The following is a 16,568-nucleotide window of genomic DNA, read 5'->3' as shown; positions in this document are numbered from 1 at the left end:
ATGGATTTTCACATGATGTAACCTCATCATATAGTGAGATGTGACTGTACAGGCAGGTCCCATTATATGAGAAACCGATCATGTAAATATGGGCAATTTAGTTTAGGGGGTGCAAGGAACAGTGTGGTGGAATGAAGAGGTGAGACAGGCTGTGGCACAAAAGAAGAAAGCATACAATGAATGGATGAGAAATAGGGGGGTGGAAGAAGTTGAGAGGTGGAAGAGAGAGTTATATGTACAGTAGAAAGAAAGAGAGAGGTGAAAAGATTAGTAAGAGAGAGTAAGAAGAGAGTGGATGAGGAATTTGAAAGGAACTTGAGTGTAAAGTGGAGGGACTGTAAGAAACTGTTCTGGAAAGAGGTGAAAAGAGTAAGACAGGGTGGAAGTGAAGTTAGCAGGGGAGTGAAAGATAAAAATGGTAGATTACTAGTGGAGAAGGGAGAAAAAGTGAGCAGATGGAGAGAACACTTTAAGGAATTGTTGAACATACAGGATGGAAGTAATGCGAGTATAAGTGGCTGGGAGATGGAGGGAGGTGAGAAGACAGGAAGAAATCAGTACGATGGAAGTTGTGGAAGCAATGAAGAAAGTTAAATTGGGGAAAGCCCCAGGAATTGATGGAGTGTGTGGTGAAATGCTGAAGCATGGGGGAGAGATAGAAGTAGAATGGATGTGGAAGATGTGCAGATTGGCCTGGGAGGAAGGTAGAGTCCTGGAGGATTGGAAGTCAGGTATAATTATTCCCTTGTACAAAGGAAGAGGGGAAAAAGAAGTGTGTGGTAATCATAGGGGCATTTGTCTTCTTAGTTTAATAGGAAAAGTGTATGGTAGGATACTTATTGACAGAGTTAGAGAAAGAACAGAGGAATTAGTTGGAGAAGAACAGGGAGGCTTTAGGAAGGGAAAAGGTTGTGTAGATCAGATATTCACTCTTAGATCTTTAGTGGAAAAGTTTCTAGAGAAGGGAAAGAAGTTGTATGTGACTTTCATGGATTTGGAGAAAGCATATGACAGGGTGGATAGACAAGGATTGTGGAAAGTATTAAGAATATATGGAGTAGATGGAAAGTTGTTGAATGCTGTGAAGAGTATGTACAGTATGATGGTGCGAAGGCTGCAGTGCGTGTGGATGGTGAACTAAGTGAATTTTTCTCTTTGGAGGTTGGATTGAAACAGGGATGTGTCATGTCTCCATGGTTGTTCAATCTGTTCATGGATGGGGTAATAAAAGAGGTACAAGGTAGGGTAGTGGATGTTGGAGTGGCCCTGGTGAGAGAGGATAGTGTTTGGAAACTCCCTGTACTGTTGTTTGCAGATGATACTGTGTTCTCGAGTGCAGACGAAGGGGAGCTGCAAGGCTTTGTGGATGAGTTTGGAAGAGTGTGCAAGAAACGGAATCTAAAGGTGAATGTAGGGAAGAGTAAAGTGATGGTCTTTGAGAGAGGTGAAGTCAGTGAATGTACAGCGTGGTTGGATGGTGATGAATTGGAAGATGTGAGTATGTTTAAGTACTTGGGTAGTGTGATGAGTAAGGATGGAGGTTTGGAGGGTGAAGTGCTTGAAAGGGTACAGCAGGGAAGAAAGGTTGCTGGTTCTTTGAAAGCAGTGATAAGAAACAGGGAAGTGAGCATGGAAGTGAAAAAGTTACTACATGACAGTATTGTGATACCAGCTCTAACGTATGGAAGTGAAACTTGGACATTGTTGGAAGGACACAAGTCAAGAGTGAGAGCAGTGGAAATGAGTTATTTAAGAGGAGCCTGTGGAGTCACATGGAGAGACAGGCTGATGAATGAGGATATAAAGGAGCGTTGTGGTGTGGATGTGGATGTGATTGGAAGCGTTATGAGGAACACACTGAGGAGGTTTGGCCATGTGGAGAGGATGGAGGGTGAAAGACTGACGAAGAGAGTGTATGTGAGTGAGGTGGAGGGGGGAAGAGGGAGGGGGAGGCCGAGGATGAGATGGAGGGATGGGGTGGAGAGGTATATGAGAGAGGGGGGTGTGAGTTGGGAGCAGGGCAGTGAAATGGCAGGGGACAGGACGACGTGAAGGCGATTTGTTTGTGGCCACCCCAAACGGGATTAAGGTGTCTGGCAAAATATAGATAGATAGTTTCGTATATGGTGATGCAAGCACTGTCAGTTAATCTAACTATATTTTTCCCAAAAGTTATTTACTCCATTCTGCAGATTTGATGATCCTCCTTTTTCAATCTGTCATATAAGTTTCAGCTATCTGAGTAGTCATCCATTAACATATCCCACTTGTATAACTGGACCCCCCTGTATTCTGTATACTTTTCATCTATTACCGTAAGTCGGTACCAGCAGTTGCAGCTTCATTTCACCAAAGTAAGCAACGTTGGGTCTGGTTAGTACTTGGATGGGTGACCGCCTGGGAACACCAGATGCTGTTGGCATCCCTACGTGTCAAGTGGGGTTGGTGGAGGATTAGTGCCCCTCCCTGTAAAACAATTAACTCTAAGCCATTGGCCACCCCGTCTGGGATACATGGCGTCTGGCAATGAATGAATGAATGAATAATGATTTTTCATTTAGGTGTTGAAGTGTTAACGTAAACTTGCATTTAACATCTTCACCTTAAGTATGTATCTCCTAAGCTGACTGAGACCCTAAAGTCTTATAACCATACCCATTAACAACTTCTTTAATATTAAAGTGTTGTATACAGTAGTACAGTATATGTTTGTGATGTTTTATACTGGGATCAGGTCCCTAAAATGGTTTTATGGGCTTAGAGGAGTAATTTGATACTGTATGGACATTTTCTGGGGGGAGTGTCCAAAATTTGCAGATTCCCCATTTGTGGGGGTCTGTTCCCCCAACCCACACAGATATGCGGGGAGACCTGTGTTTCACACACAAAAAGTTATCTCTCCACCTGCTATCACACACTTCATTGTTTGTTGAACACTCACTGTTATTTGGTGATAGCAATGGTGCTTCAGTGGCCTTAAACATGCAAGATGGTTATGTAACACGGAATGCAAGAGAGACAATCACAGCTGTGGGTCAAGTGAATGAGATGGGGTCTTCAAAGGGGTGGCATGAAGGAGGCTGGATGTACAGAGGCATAAGGTAGGGGTTCTGCATATGAAAGCATTAGGTGGCCAGTTTGGGTTGGATGTCTGACTGTTGACTTGTGTGCGCCACTGTGTCTGCACGGGAGTGACATGTGCAGCCATCACAATGATCATATAAGTGAATTTCACCATTATTATCATGCAACTGGATATAGTCAGGTCTTGTTATACGTTTGTTTGGTATGTGATAAATCAGTAGAACAGGAACCTAAAAGTTACATCCAGTTTCACAATAATGATACTGAAATTTGCATGCATGGTAATTGTGGTGGCTGCTGACGACAGTCCCGTGTGTATGTGATTGTATGGTTCATCCTGCACAAGCTGACAGTCAAACGTTGGAGGCAAGATGGCAGCCCGTTGTTTATGTTCATTGTGATCTTCTCCCTTTGTCCCGTTTTATGGCTGGAAGACCGATAAAACACCATTGCCATCACCATATTACTGTGCAAGTGAATAAAAAATAGTGTAGTGTATGATATTGAAGTAGAGTAATAGCTTTTTTTTGTGTTAAATATTGAATCCTTTGACTTGGAAATCATGTCTGGTGAGGATGCTGCCCCTAGTGAAAAGCTTGGTGCTACTGAAGGTGCCAAGAGCAGGCCCAAAAAGGTAATGTTATTTGAGATTTTAGATTATGTGGTCCTTGCCCACCCCCCATCCCCATTGAACCCATGTTATGTTGATGGCGGTATATGATAAATTGTTATGTGATGAGTTTTTACTTGTTGTAACCCCATCACATACCGAGGCATGACTGTATAACTTTTAGTTCTTTGTTCTGTTTTTTATTGCATACAGAATTGATGTATACCAAGACCTGACTGTAACTTGATGGCTCCGCTGCCCAGTTATCCTCTGAGGTGACTGCAGAAGGGCGACTTTAGCTTTGGGCTATAACACGTCCTGTTTTGTAATATAATACTTACCTTGTGCTCTCTTCCAGGTGGCGGGCATTGTCAGCAAGGCACTACGGCCGAAGGACTACAAGCGCCCTGCTCCTTTTCCATACAAGAACACTCCCTATGGCTTCTGGCAGTCCCTTATTGATGGTACAATGCATCGCCTGGATGAGAACTCAAAAGTAATTGTGGTTGATGGACCTCTTGCTGTTGGCAAGACCAAGTTTGCCAAGGTAGGGTCTTGGGTGTGTCACTGTGAATTTATTTGTTAATGCCTTTGAGCAGCATTTTTTTTTTTTTTTTTCTCTGATTTCAGCAGCCATTCTACATCCCATTCATATTCATATGTCACCACTTTGGCACTAATCATCGTCCATGCAGAACATTGTACAGTACATGCTGCGGTTGTGTTATGCAGGATTAGGGTGTGTTTTTATGATTTTGTTGGGTCTTTTAGAAGATCAATAAAGTCTACTCTGATGAAATTCAAGTCAGACTGTTTCCTGCTCCATTTTTTGATCTTTTAGGAGAGCAGATCTCCAACCACTGGACCACCACTTCCACACATCATATGTCTGTTGTCAGTTGTCTGATTTTTAGTTCATTTGCAGTGGCTGTGGCAAAATAATACTCAAGCGTCTATAGTTAGGAAGCAGCATTTGGAGGGGGGGGGGGGAGCTGAATTGCTTTGATGTGGAGAAAGAGTGGCAGTAGATATGTGTTGCAATTATACCATTAACAGAGAGAATTTCCTTCCTTCTCCTCCTCCTCCCCCCTAGTTTGAAAGTGGGAAGTGGTATGATAGGCCAAGATGAAGGTGGAGGGATGTGGTAAGTGAGTGTGTAAGAAGTGAAGTATAGAAGTTAAGACCTATGAAATTGACAAGTTGTATATGGATGAATGAAGTATGTTTCTATCTATCTATTGCCAGACGCCTTAATCCTGTAAGTGGTGACCACAAACAATCGCCTCCATGTCGCCCTGTCCCCTGCCATTTCACTGCCCTGCTCCCAGCACACACACCCCTCTCTCATATACCTCTCCACTCCATCCCTCTATCTCATCTTTGGCCTCCCCCTCCCTCTCCCTCCCCTCCATCTTACTCAAATACACTCTCCTCATCAGTTTCTTGCACTCCATCCTCTCCACACGGCCAAACCACCTCAGTGTGTTTCTCCTAATGCTTCCTATCACATCCACACCACGTTGCTTCTTCACTTCCTTCATTGTTAGTCTGTCTTTCCATGTGACTCCACATGAAGTATGTGTGATTTTTTAAATGTGGTTGTCCATATAGTGATTTTTTTCCCTAAAGATGTGTGCAAAGTTCATCTAAAAACACTTTTAGAATGTGTTCAGATGGTATTTTGATCATGAGGTAATGTCAGGACTTAGCAGGCTTGAATGGTAAGTTTACTGTTATCTTGTCTTTTGTGAGGTTGAAAGGTTGTGTGGTCCATGTCATTGTGCTGGTTGAAAGTTCTGCTTTTGTGTAATCTTCATTTTTTATTCTTTCTCACCCCATTTCTTAGCTGGGAATTAGAGCTGAGATGATGACGATGATTATGACAGCGACAGTTATACAGCACAAAAGTCACTATATGTAGCTTTTTTAGATGTCAGCTGAGAGTTGAATGAGAAATAGCTGAATACAGGCAGCCCATGATTTGTGACCAGCTGACACTTACATGTATGGAAAACAAGTTGGATAACAGTTGAGTGTAAATGAGTGGATTACAACATGGGTTCAGTGGAGATATGTTCCTGGACTGGTATTCTTGCCAGTTAAGGAAGCCCGTGGACACCTTTTTATGTGATTTACTTTGCTTATTACACCTTACTGTCTTCTTTTGTCTTATGTAAATCCCAATAACATTGCCATACTTTGCATAAATAACGTACAAAGGGATATTAACCAGCCTTATTTGAAAATAAATTGCAATGGAAGAGGTGTATGAGAGCTTCCTCAGCCAAGAATACGGACTCTGGAGTTCAAGGTTCTTAGTGTTTAAATTATTCTCTGACCATTCCCACTAATTATTTTTTTGAGACAGAATCACTCTCATCTTAAATGTCAGGACCAACTTGGCTAGCCTCAGGCTCCTACGCTCCTCGTGGGGCAGCGTAGAATTGGATGATGGATGGATGGATGGACAGAATCACACATATTTGTATTTAAAGATGTATAAAGAGACAAGATAAATACTGTCCTGTAACAGAGTAGAGGAATTAATAGTACAGTAGATGAGTGAAAGCAGGCAGACAAGGGAAAGCCAACCGAGGAAGCAGAGCGAGTACTACAACACTACCTTTGAGTGATACACAGTGGGGTAACTGCCATGTCAGTGTTTTGGCAGTGACATTGCACCCTGTGTACTGGACCTGAGGCTATTTTGAAGGAGAGAGGACTGTTGGCTTGCACTCCAGGTTCAGTGGAATAGGTTGAATATTTTGGGGAGCTTTTGGTGGCATTTGAGATTATTGCCGCAAAAATGTATAACAGAAAATGAAAAAAGGTTGGAGTAAATTAAGATTGTTAGAGTGAATGAGATAAAATTTAAATCAGGGATTGCCTTTGTTAGAGATCTGTCTTAATTTAAATAGCGTGGTTCCATCGGGAGGAAGCAAGAACAAGGTAAAAATATGTCATCAGTTTGAAGGGGTTAATGAACACTCAATTTGTGCAGGAAGTTGCAGAAGAACTGGACATGATGTATGTGCCTGAAGCCAACATGGACATGGTATACATCAACAAATATGGCTTTGACATGCGGAAACTGGACCCCAAGTTGCCCGAGACCTGCCGCAGTTTTGACGAGAAGGATTTCCACAGGGACCCCACCCACCGCAATGTGGCCGCCTTCCAGTTACTCATGTTCCGCACCAGGATGATGCAGTATGTTGATGCCCTGGCTCATGTCCTCAGCACAGGTTGGTGAAATTATAACTAACAGCCAGTTGCTTATCACCCATGGAGTGGACAGTGAAAGAAGACTTGAGGAAGGATTCATTATTTAGAATCCAAGTATGGCCACCTGATAGTTCCCAGTGTTTTGCACCTTGTTGATGCTCTAGTTCAGGACAGGTAAAAAAATAATAGTCAGTACTCTTTTCCATTTAACTTTGCCTTAAGTGGTCTTCTCCTTCAGTGCTGAGCTGTGAAAATAGATTTAACACAAGAGTATGGTGCTAGTCACAAGAAAGTGCTGTGGAATGAATGTAGACCTGTAGCCTTGATTTTTTCTGCCCCTGAGCTGTGTGAAATAAATTATGAATGGATGGAAATCTGGACCAGTTGAAGATGGAAGAACTAGAACAGCCTAACTCACATAACCCTCCAACTTCCTATAAGATGCAAAGGCCCAAGAATTGGCTAATACTGTTCAGCTCATTTAAAGGTTAAGGACCAGCTTAATTTTCTCTTTGGTATCATGATTAAAAAAAAAAAAAAAGTCACATCTTTGGAATACTCAAACTAATGTAGAGTTTGGTTAATATTTGTAAGTGACATTGTGTAATTTGTTGAATTAAGAAAGATTTGATTGTGTATAGTATTATAAATACAGTGCCTTGATACAGTAATACAAGTATTTTTCATAATGTTTATAAAGGCTTCAACAGGCATGCACGCTTTGGCCTTGGTCACCTAATGGCAGCTGTCCATGCTGCTTGATTCCTGGCAGCCCCCCTATTCTGTCCCTTATCCCTGTGGTCACACTTGTGTGACCATGTCTTAGGTCTTTTTTGGTTCGCCTCTTGTAGTCCTACCTCCAGTGTTCACACTTTTCTGTTTCCACACCCAGTTGTCATCCTCCTCCCTTTCCTTATGCCCAGAGTGTGAAAAAAAGATTTGAAAACTGGACATACTCATACAAGAAAATAGCCAGTGTTGTGAAGGCCATATTAGGTAACAGACAGTCAAGTACAGGGCATGTGAAAAAACTGTATGAAGGTGTGTTAGAACCATCTACCCATCATTCAGTCCAGTAGTGCCCCATCCCAAATCTGAAGATCGGGAACGAGGCTTCTCATTCCAGATGATTAAGGTGCAAGTGATTAGTTTCTACCCCTTTGAGCAGCATAGTTTGAGCAATAAACCCAACCACTCCTTGAAGGTAGACCCTTATGAACTACATCCAGTTTGGGATCCTTAACTGGCAAATCCACTTGGCATCTAGAAATGATATGAGGGCCATAGGGCTAATTTGTAATACAGTGTAGCCTTGAAAATTCGAATATCTAAAGTTCGCAAACATCCAAAATTTGAATACCATAATTTATGAAACTCCCCTACCCCCCCTGGGAGTAGGAGTTTTTTTCAAGAATACTCCCCCAGTATCTCTGCTTGTCGTAAAAGGTGACTAAAAGGGTTGGCGGAGGGTTAGTGCTCCTCCCCGGAAAACAACTAACTAAAAAAACAAACAATAAGCCTCGGACAAGGACTGACCAAATGATGACGACCAAGGACCGGACAAAGGACATGGTTATCGGAACGTGGAATGTAAGGGGAGCGAATGATGAGCTGAAAGAGAGAGAGATTGTCCAGGTGCTTGAGGGTGCGAAAGTGGATGTATGTGGAATAACTGAAACAAAATGGAGAGGAGAAAGTGTGAGAGAATGGGAGTATGGATGGGGTATATGTGCAGGAGTAGGTGAGAATGAGAGGGCAAAGGAAGGAGTATGTATAGTTGTGAGTAAAAGATGGAAGAGGAGCATAAGACAGTATGGATCAGTTGGGTCAAGGATTTTGTGGGTAAAGTTGAAAGTTGGAATACAAATGTGGGCGATTGTGTGTGTGTATGCGCCAACGCAAGATCGTGCTAGAAGAGTGAGAGAAGAGTTCTGGACAAATGTAGAAGTGTGCATGGAAAAGTTTGGAAGGAATGAGAGAGTGTTTTTGATTGGTGATATGAATGGTAAAGTTGGGAATGTGAAGGTGGATGGAATAGTTGGTGAGTAGGGTGTGCCTGCTGAGATAGATGAGAATGGGAGTGCGTTAGTGGACATTTGTGCTGGGAGGGGGTTGGTGATAGCCAATACCCTCTTCAGGCATAAAATGATCCACATGTATACATGGCGAATGATGAGAAGTGTGGGTGGTGAACTGAATGAAAGGAAGGCAGTGATTGATTATGTGTGTGTGGATGAGAGGATGCGAAGATGTGTAATGGATGCAAGAGCTTATAGAGGTTTCGGGGAGTGGACTTTCTGACCACTACTTGGTGGTGGCCAGAATTAGGATTCAAGTAAGATGGAGGAATAGAAGAAGGGAAAGACGAGAGGAAGGAGTAGTTGCAAGGAGAGTGGAAAGGTTACAAGAGGATGAGAAAAAGGCAGAGTATAAGGGAGAAGTGGAGGAACGATTGGGCAAATATGAATTGGAGCAGATGGGAGACGTGGAAGGTGTGTGTAGGATATTTACAGAAGAAATATGTGCAGCATGTGATGTGGTGTGTGGAAGGAAGAGAAGACGGAGGGGGTGCAAGGAACAGCGTGGTGGACTGAAGAGGTGAGACAGGCTGTGGCACAAAAGAAGAAAGCATACAATGAATGGATGAGAAATAGGGGCGTGGAAGAAGTTGAGAGGCGGAAGAGAGAGTTATATGTAGAAAGGAAGAGAGAGGTGAAAAGATTAGTAAGAGAGAGTAAGAAGAGAGTGGATGAGGAATTTGGAAGGAATTTGAGTGTAAAGTGGAGGGACTGTAAGAAAATGTTCTGGAAAGAGGTGAAAAGAGTAAGACAGGGTGGAAGTGAAGTTAGCAGGGGAGTGAAAGATAAAAATGGTAGATTACTAGTGGAGAAGGGAGAAAAAGTGAGTAGATGGAGGGAACACTTTAAGGAATTGTTGAACATAGAGGATGGAAGTAATGCGAGTATAAGTGGCTGGGGAATGGCTGGGAGAAGGAGGGAGGTGAGAAGACAGGAAGAAATCAGTAGGATAGAAGTTGTGGAAGCAATGAAGAAAGTTAAATTGGGGAAAGCCCCAGGAATTGATGGAGTGTGTGGTGAAATGCTGAAGCACTGGGGAGAGATAGTAGTAGAATGGATGTGGAAGATGTGCAGATTGGCCTGGGAGGAAGGTAGAGTCCTGGAGGATTGGAAGTCAGGTATAATTATTCCCTTGTACAAAGGAAAAGGGGAAAAAGAAGTGTGTGGTAATCATACGGGCATTTGTCTTCTTAGTATAATAGGAAAAGTGTATGGTAGGATACTTATTGATAGAGTTAGAGAAGGAACAGAGAAATTAGTTGGAGAAGAACAGGGAGGCTTTAGGAAGGGAAGAGGTTGTGCAGATCAGATATTCATTCTTAGATCTTTAGTGGAAAAGTATCTAGAGAAGGGAAAGAAGATGTACAGTAGAAGTCCTATTTTTCGGCATCTATGGGACCAGGCATGTGCCGAAATATCGAAATTGCCGAATTATCAAAAACCCTACCCACTCAGTACCTTATATGTTTCGGTGAACATTATCATCACTACTCATATCATTACAAATGTGTTTGGAGAGAGTACTGTATACTGTTTGATACTGTACAATACTGTAATGAATACAGTACTATACATGAATATGAAAAATAAAGAAATTAGTGAACATACTGTATATAAATGTAATGATACAGTAGGCCTACAAGTTCACATGCACTTACCTAAACTTATAGTAGGTTTCTTATTTACATATGTACAATAGAAGGGGTTGATTGGAGTCTGCTACTGCTGGAAGAAGTCCCTAGCAGTATAGGGGACGAAAAAAATCGGGAAATCTGCCGAACGATCAGAGATTTTCATAAATGGGACTATTTCTCAAAACTGCCGAAATGTCAGATTTGCCGGGGAATTGGATGCCGAAGAATTGGACTTTTACTGTATGCGGCTTTCATGGATTTGGAGAAAGCATATGACAGTGTGGATAGACAAGGATTGTGGAAAGTGTTAAGAATATATGGAGTAGATGGGAAGTTGTTGAATGCTGTGAAGAGTATGTACGATGGTGCGAAGGCTGCAGTGCGTGTGGATGGTGAACTAAGTGAATTTTTCTCTTTGAAAGTTGGGTTGAAACAGGGATGTGTCATGTCTCCATGGTTGTTCAATCTGTACATCTATCTATCTATTGCCAGATGCCTCAATCCCGTTTGGGGTTGCCACAAACAAATCGCCTCCAAGTCGCCCTGTCCCCTGCCATTTCACTGCCCTGCTCCCAACTCACATTCCCCTCTCTCATATGCCTCTCCACCCCATCCCTCCATCTCATCCTCCACCTCCCCCTCCCTATTCCCCCCTCCACCTCACTCACATACACTCTCTTCGTCAGTCTTTTACCCTCCATCCTCTCCACATGGCCAAACCACCTCAGTATGTTTCTCCTAATACTTCCTATCACATCCACATCCACACCACAACGCTCCTTTATATCCTCATTCGTCAGCCTGTCTCTCCATGTGACTCCACAGGCTCCTCTTAAATAACTCATTTCCACTGCTCTCACTCTTGACTTGTGTCCTTCCAACAACGTCCAAGCTTCACTTCCATACGTTAGAGTTGGTATCACAATACTGTCATGTAGTAACTTTTTCACTTCCATGCTCACTTCCCTGTTTCTTATCACTGCTTTCAAAGAACCAGCAACGTTTCTTCCCTGCTGTACCCTTTCAAGCACTTCACCCTCCAAACCTCCATCCTTACTCATCACACTACCCAAGTACTTAAACGTACTCACATTTTCCAATTCCTCACCATCCAACCTTGCTGTACATTCACTGACTTCACCTCTCTCAAAGACCATCACTTTACTCTTCCCTACATTCACCTTTAGATTCCATTTCTTACACACTCTCTCAAACTCATCCACCAAGCCTTGCAGCTCCCCTTCGTCTTCACTCGACAACACAGTATCATCTGCAAACAACAGTACAGGGAGTTTCCAAACACTATCCTCTCTCACTATTTGAAATTTTGGTATTTTTTATGATTACAGTACAGTGGAGCCCCATGTTTCGTGCCTGTTTGGTTCCATGAAAAGTGCCTTCATTCTTTCCTCTTTCTTCTGCCTATGGGTGACTCTACACTGAGTGACAAGCCAAATGGTTTCCTGTACACCAGGAAACCATTTACTAAACTGAGTGGTAACCATATAACCAAATTATTGCGCCTAGTGGTTTAGTGGATAATTAAGGCGCTCCAGTCGGAGTTAGCCGGTGCAGGTTTATATCTAATGGGTGGTTGGGGTTTGTAGTTCACGTAATGCCACTCAGGGATGAGTGAGGCTGGTCATTCTCATCTTAAATGTCAGGACCAACTTGCCTAGCCCTGGGCTTCTATGCTTCCCATGGGGCAGCATAGGTTTGAATGATGGATGGATAGATGAACATAGTAGGCAAGGAAACTCATTTGGAAGGCTGGAGTGAGGTACTTCATGGAAGGGATGTAGGTGTAATGTCCGAGGCAGGTGGTGAGGCTACTGCTCACTGCCACCTCTGGTACCCCCACAAGTGATGATCGCTTTCTGTGTGCGATGTTTATGGATATTTTTCTCGCCGTGAACGGAGGGGTTTTTGCGGAAAACCTGGTGTTTGGAAATTTTTGCAGGCCACTGTTAACCATGAAACCATGAACGATGATGTCGCTAAACTTGGGGCTCCACTGTAATGCAGACTTGTATAAATGTGCTTTATAATAAAATACACTATAAAAAATAAACTAAGCATTCTGTGGATCAACAGTGCACAGTATTTGGAGAATAGGGTGACATCACACCAGATGCATTGGTCAGCAGATTGTAAACAAACAAACATCAGCTGATTGGCTCTGTGCAACAATAGGTGGTAGTGGAAGATGTGTTTATTCGTATATTTCTCTTTCAAATAACTGATTTCAGAATTATTTTTCCTTACAACGTATTCATGGATGTCAAGGATGAATACATGTGAGAAATGATTTAGAGCAATGGGGCATACAGGAGGTGAAGAGAGTCAAGAAAAAATTCTCCATGGTTGGTATTGAGAATTATACTGATTATCAACATCTTGAGACAAAAGACAAACTGCTGCATTATTAAGATGGTGGAAATGGGATGCCTGAAGTAAGGAGGTCAGCCGGTACTACAAAGCTCGTTTCAAAAGTAATAATAATAATAATAATCTGGCCTTTTGTTTCTCAAAAGTGCCAGTTCTTCCTTTTGGGAATTCACTAGCGCTCGACACACATACATTATTTTTACAGTTACAAGAATTGTGACATTTCTTGTATATAATACAACCTACATCATATATACATGAAAGTGGGAATAATTAAACCCAATAATCATCCGTCATAGTACCTCTCTTCAGGTCATAGCATTCTGAAAAAAGAAAGGCTTTCAGCTGTCTCTTAAAGGATTCAACAGTAGAGAGTTGTCTTATGGACAATGGCAATCTGTTATATAATCTAGGGGCTCTATATGCAAAAGAACGATCAGAGAAAGATGACTGGTGAATGGCTCCTGGCTTGTCAAGACGCAAGGAATCATCTTCACTGCGTAACATCACACCCGGGCGTGTCGATGGGAGTTTTAACAGTTCAGCAAGATACTTCGGTTCTCCAAACTTAAGAACCTTGAATGTAATAAGACACAGTTTAAATTCAATTCTAGTCTTTACTGGTAACCGATGCAACTCAATCAGAAACGGGGTAGTTGAGGTTCTCGGGGGGAGACCAAAGATAAGCCGTGCCGCCCTGTTCAACATAGACTGAACTTTTGTTAGTATATTATTTGGAAGACCAACCCACAGTGAATTACAATAATCAACACAAGACAAGACCACTGCATGGACCAATGTTAAGAGGCACCGTCTATTCAGGAATCTTCTCACAGAGTACTGATTTCTGATATGCAAGTTACACCCTCTCACAACCTGATTATTATGTTCTTTGTAATTTAACTTAGAATTAAAATAAACACCCAGATTTCGAACAGAGCTGACTGGATGCAGCTGTGACACGCCAATGTTCAATGCCAGGGCATTGTCAGTGTCATCACCCCTTCTGTTTCCTCTGATGATGATGATCTCAGTTTTACCATCATTCAGCTTAAGTTTCCTCTTAGCCATCCAGATCTTAATATCAGACTTTAGAGATTCAAAGTGTGTCTTAGTATCGTTGATATCTGACATCTTAACATGGAGCTGGGTGTCATCAGCATAAAAATGATAGGACACATCATGAGCATCAAGTAGAGACGATAAACTACTTGTGTAGATAGTAAATAGAATTGGACCCAAAACTGATCCTTGAGGGACTCCAAATAGAAGAGGAGCAGAATCAGAGCTAGCGTAATCAACAACCACTCTCTGAGATCTGTCCAACAGATACGACTTAAGGAGCAAAAGGGCACTATCACGAACGCCATAAAAATACAGATCATCCAACAATAGTTTATGATCTACAGTATCAAAAGCTGCAGACAGATCCAAAAGAACTAGGAGAGAGGACATCCCACTACAAGTGTTTGCCACCAAGTCGCTCTGAATCCTTGTTAGTGCAGTTTCAGTCGAATGGTATTTTCTGTATGCTGATTGAACAACAGGAACAACTCTGTTGTGTTCCAGTAGTGGTAAGAGTTGGTCGAGTATGGCCCTCTCAATAATCTTGGATAAAAAAGACAGGTTAGAGACAGGACGATAATTTGTCATGCTCTCGACATCAAGGCCAGGTTTCTTAATTAGGGGCCTAAGCAAAGCACGTTTCTCAGACTGCACAAAATTACTTTCTAAGAAGCATCTATTTATTATGTTGCAGATAAAGTCTGCAGCATGCTCATACACGTCTGGCAGTTGTGACATGTTACATGGATCGAGTGAGCAAAATGTTTTATTAAGTTCTCTGATGTAACATTTGACTTTGTTTACATCCAGCAGATAAAATGTTGAAAGCAAATGATCCCCGGTGCACAGTGGCTGGAAGTCAACTGAGTATGCTTCACTAGGAGAACTGCTATCTAAATCACTTCTTATGCGAGATATCTTACTTGTAAAAAGTGAAGCAAAATCAGAAGCCAATTGGGCATCAGATAAAGAAGTTGGTTTAACAATTACATTCCTCCGACCAACCAAATTGTTCACAACTGCAGACAATTTTTTTTGATCACCACCACATGAATCAACTTTATTTTGATAATACCTAGCCTTTTGGGCTTTTACAGTGTGAACGACTGCTCTTCTCGCAAAAACATAACGCAAACGAGTTACTTCGGTCCACTGCAATCGCCACTCACGTTCTGCCCTTCTACGTTGTCTACGCAAAGAATTAATGGATGGACCATACCACGGAGAATTATCACGTACAGTGATTGTTTTTACTACCTCAGGACAATAATGGTCAAAAATTGACCTGAGCTCGTTGTTGTAAATATCAACCAATTCACCAGAAGAAAGACTTAAAGAATCGATGGAGTTTAAACATTTATCAGTTTCAAGACACATCAACTGGCGGTCAACATTGTTGTAATTTCTGAACCTGATGACCTTTTTATATGAAGGGGATTTTGGGACATCAAAACTAAGAGTAATCAGAGCATGGTCAGAGATGAGGGGGTCAAATGAGTCAACCTCCACATCTGATACGCGCCTGCAACCAACAGGGGACAAGATCAGGTCAAGGACATGTCCTGAGACATGAGTTGGATTGCTCACATGATTGAAAAAATTGTTCAGGGTGATCAGCTCAAGGAATTCTGAAGAAAATGGCTTTGACTCTGGACTGTCAACCCAATAATTGAAATCACCACAAACAAGAAGTCCTCCAGGTTTAAGAGAAAACCCTTCAAGAAACTGCCCAAACTCCTCCATAAAACCTTGATCTCTGCTCGGATGACCTGGTCGATAGACAATTGCAATTCTAATGGTATTCTGATGGAAATTTATTAATACTTCCATAAATTCAAATGAAGATGGGGTCAGGTCTGAGTCAATGAGAGAAACGTTTGCAAGTGCTGCAGAGTAGATGAGTGCTACGCCTCCTCCTGGATAGTCAGCAGCAGGCCTGGGAATACTAATAATAGAATGTGTCTTAGGCAAAGCATTACGAATAATATTGATATCAGACTCATACAACCAGGTTTCAGTCAAGCACAAAATGTCAAGCTCGTACTGATTTAGGGTTTCATTAATATAGTCTATCTTATTACGGATGGAACGAATATTTAAAAGACCCATCCTTAACTGGTTCAAGAGGGACGTAGTCAGTTTTTTGAATGGTCAAAATTGGTGTTTTCAATCAATATATTCCTATGAGAAATCATAATTGGACATTTCTACTTGATGCAAAATGGGCAACCACCTGTGACTTTGAATTAGCATCTTGATGTCTTAAAGAGGAGCAATTGATGCATTTGGGAGAATTTCTGTTACTACAGTCCTTAGACTTATGGGCTCCAGCACAAAAGACACATTTAGGTTCATCACTTTTCCTAGAACATCTCTCAAATGTATGACCAAAGCCTTGACAGTGATGACACTGTGTAACCCAGAATCTATCGAAAGCGCGGCATCTTGTAAGATCCACATAGGTGTAATTGCCCTGTTCTACAA

At 42.0% G+C, this 16,568-nt stretch overlaps 1 protein-coding gene across 1 annotated transcript in view; it reads left to right on the top strand.

Annotated features, from left to right (window-relative positions):
• ND-42 (NADH dehydrogenase (ubiquinone) subunit ND-42) overlaps positions 1-16,568 on the top strand; it is a 58,772-nt gene that overhangs the window by 12,785 nt on the left and 29,419 nt on the right. The window contains exons 3-4 of the mRNA XM_080268410.1: positions 4,053-4,241; positions 6,696-6,939. Coding sequence (XP_080124536.1) covers positions 4,053-4,241; positions 6,696-6,939 — 433 coding nt within the window. The remainder of the gene's footprint in view (positions 1-4,052; positions 4,242-6,695; positions 6,940-16,568) is intronic.

The sequence above is a fragment of the Coenobita brevimanus genome, chromosome 27 (genome assembly GCF_032717465.1).
Source record: "Coenobita brevimanus isolate Jiangsu-jjx chromosome 27, ASM3271746v2, whole genome shotgun sequence".
NCBI lineage: Eukaryota > Metazoa > Arthropoda > Malacostraca > Decapoda > Coenobitidae > Coenobita > Coenobita brevimanus.
Note: the sequence above shows the minus strand (reverse complement) of the source record. Positions and strands in the feature narration are given on the sequence as shown.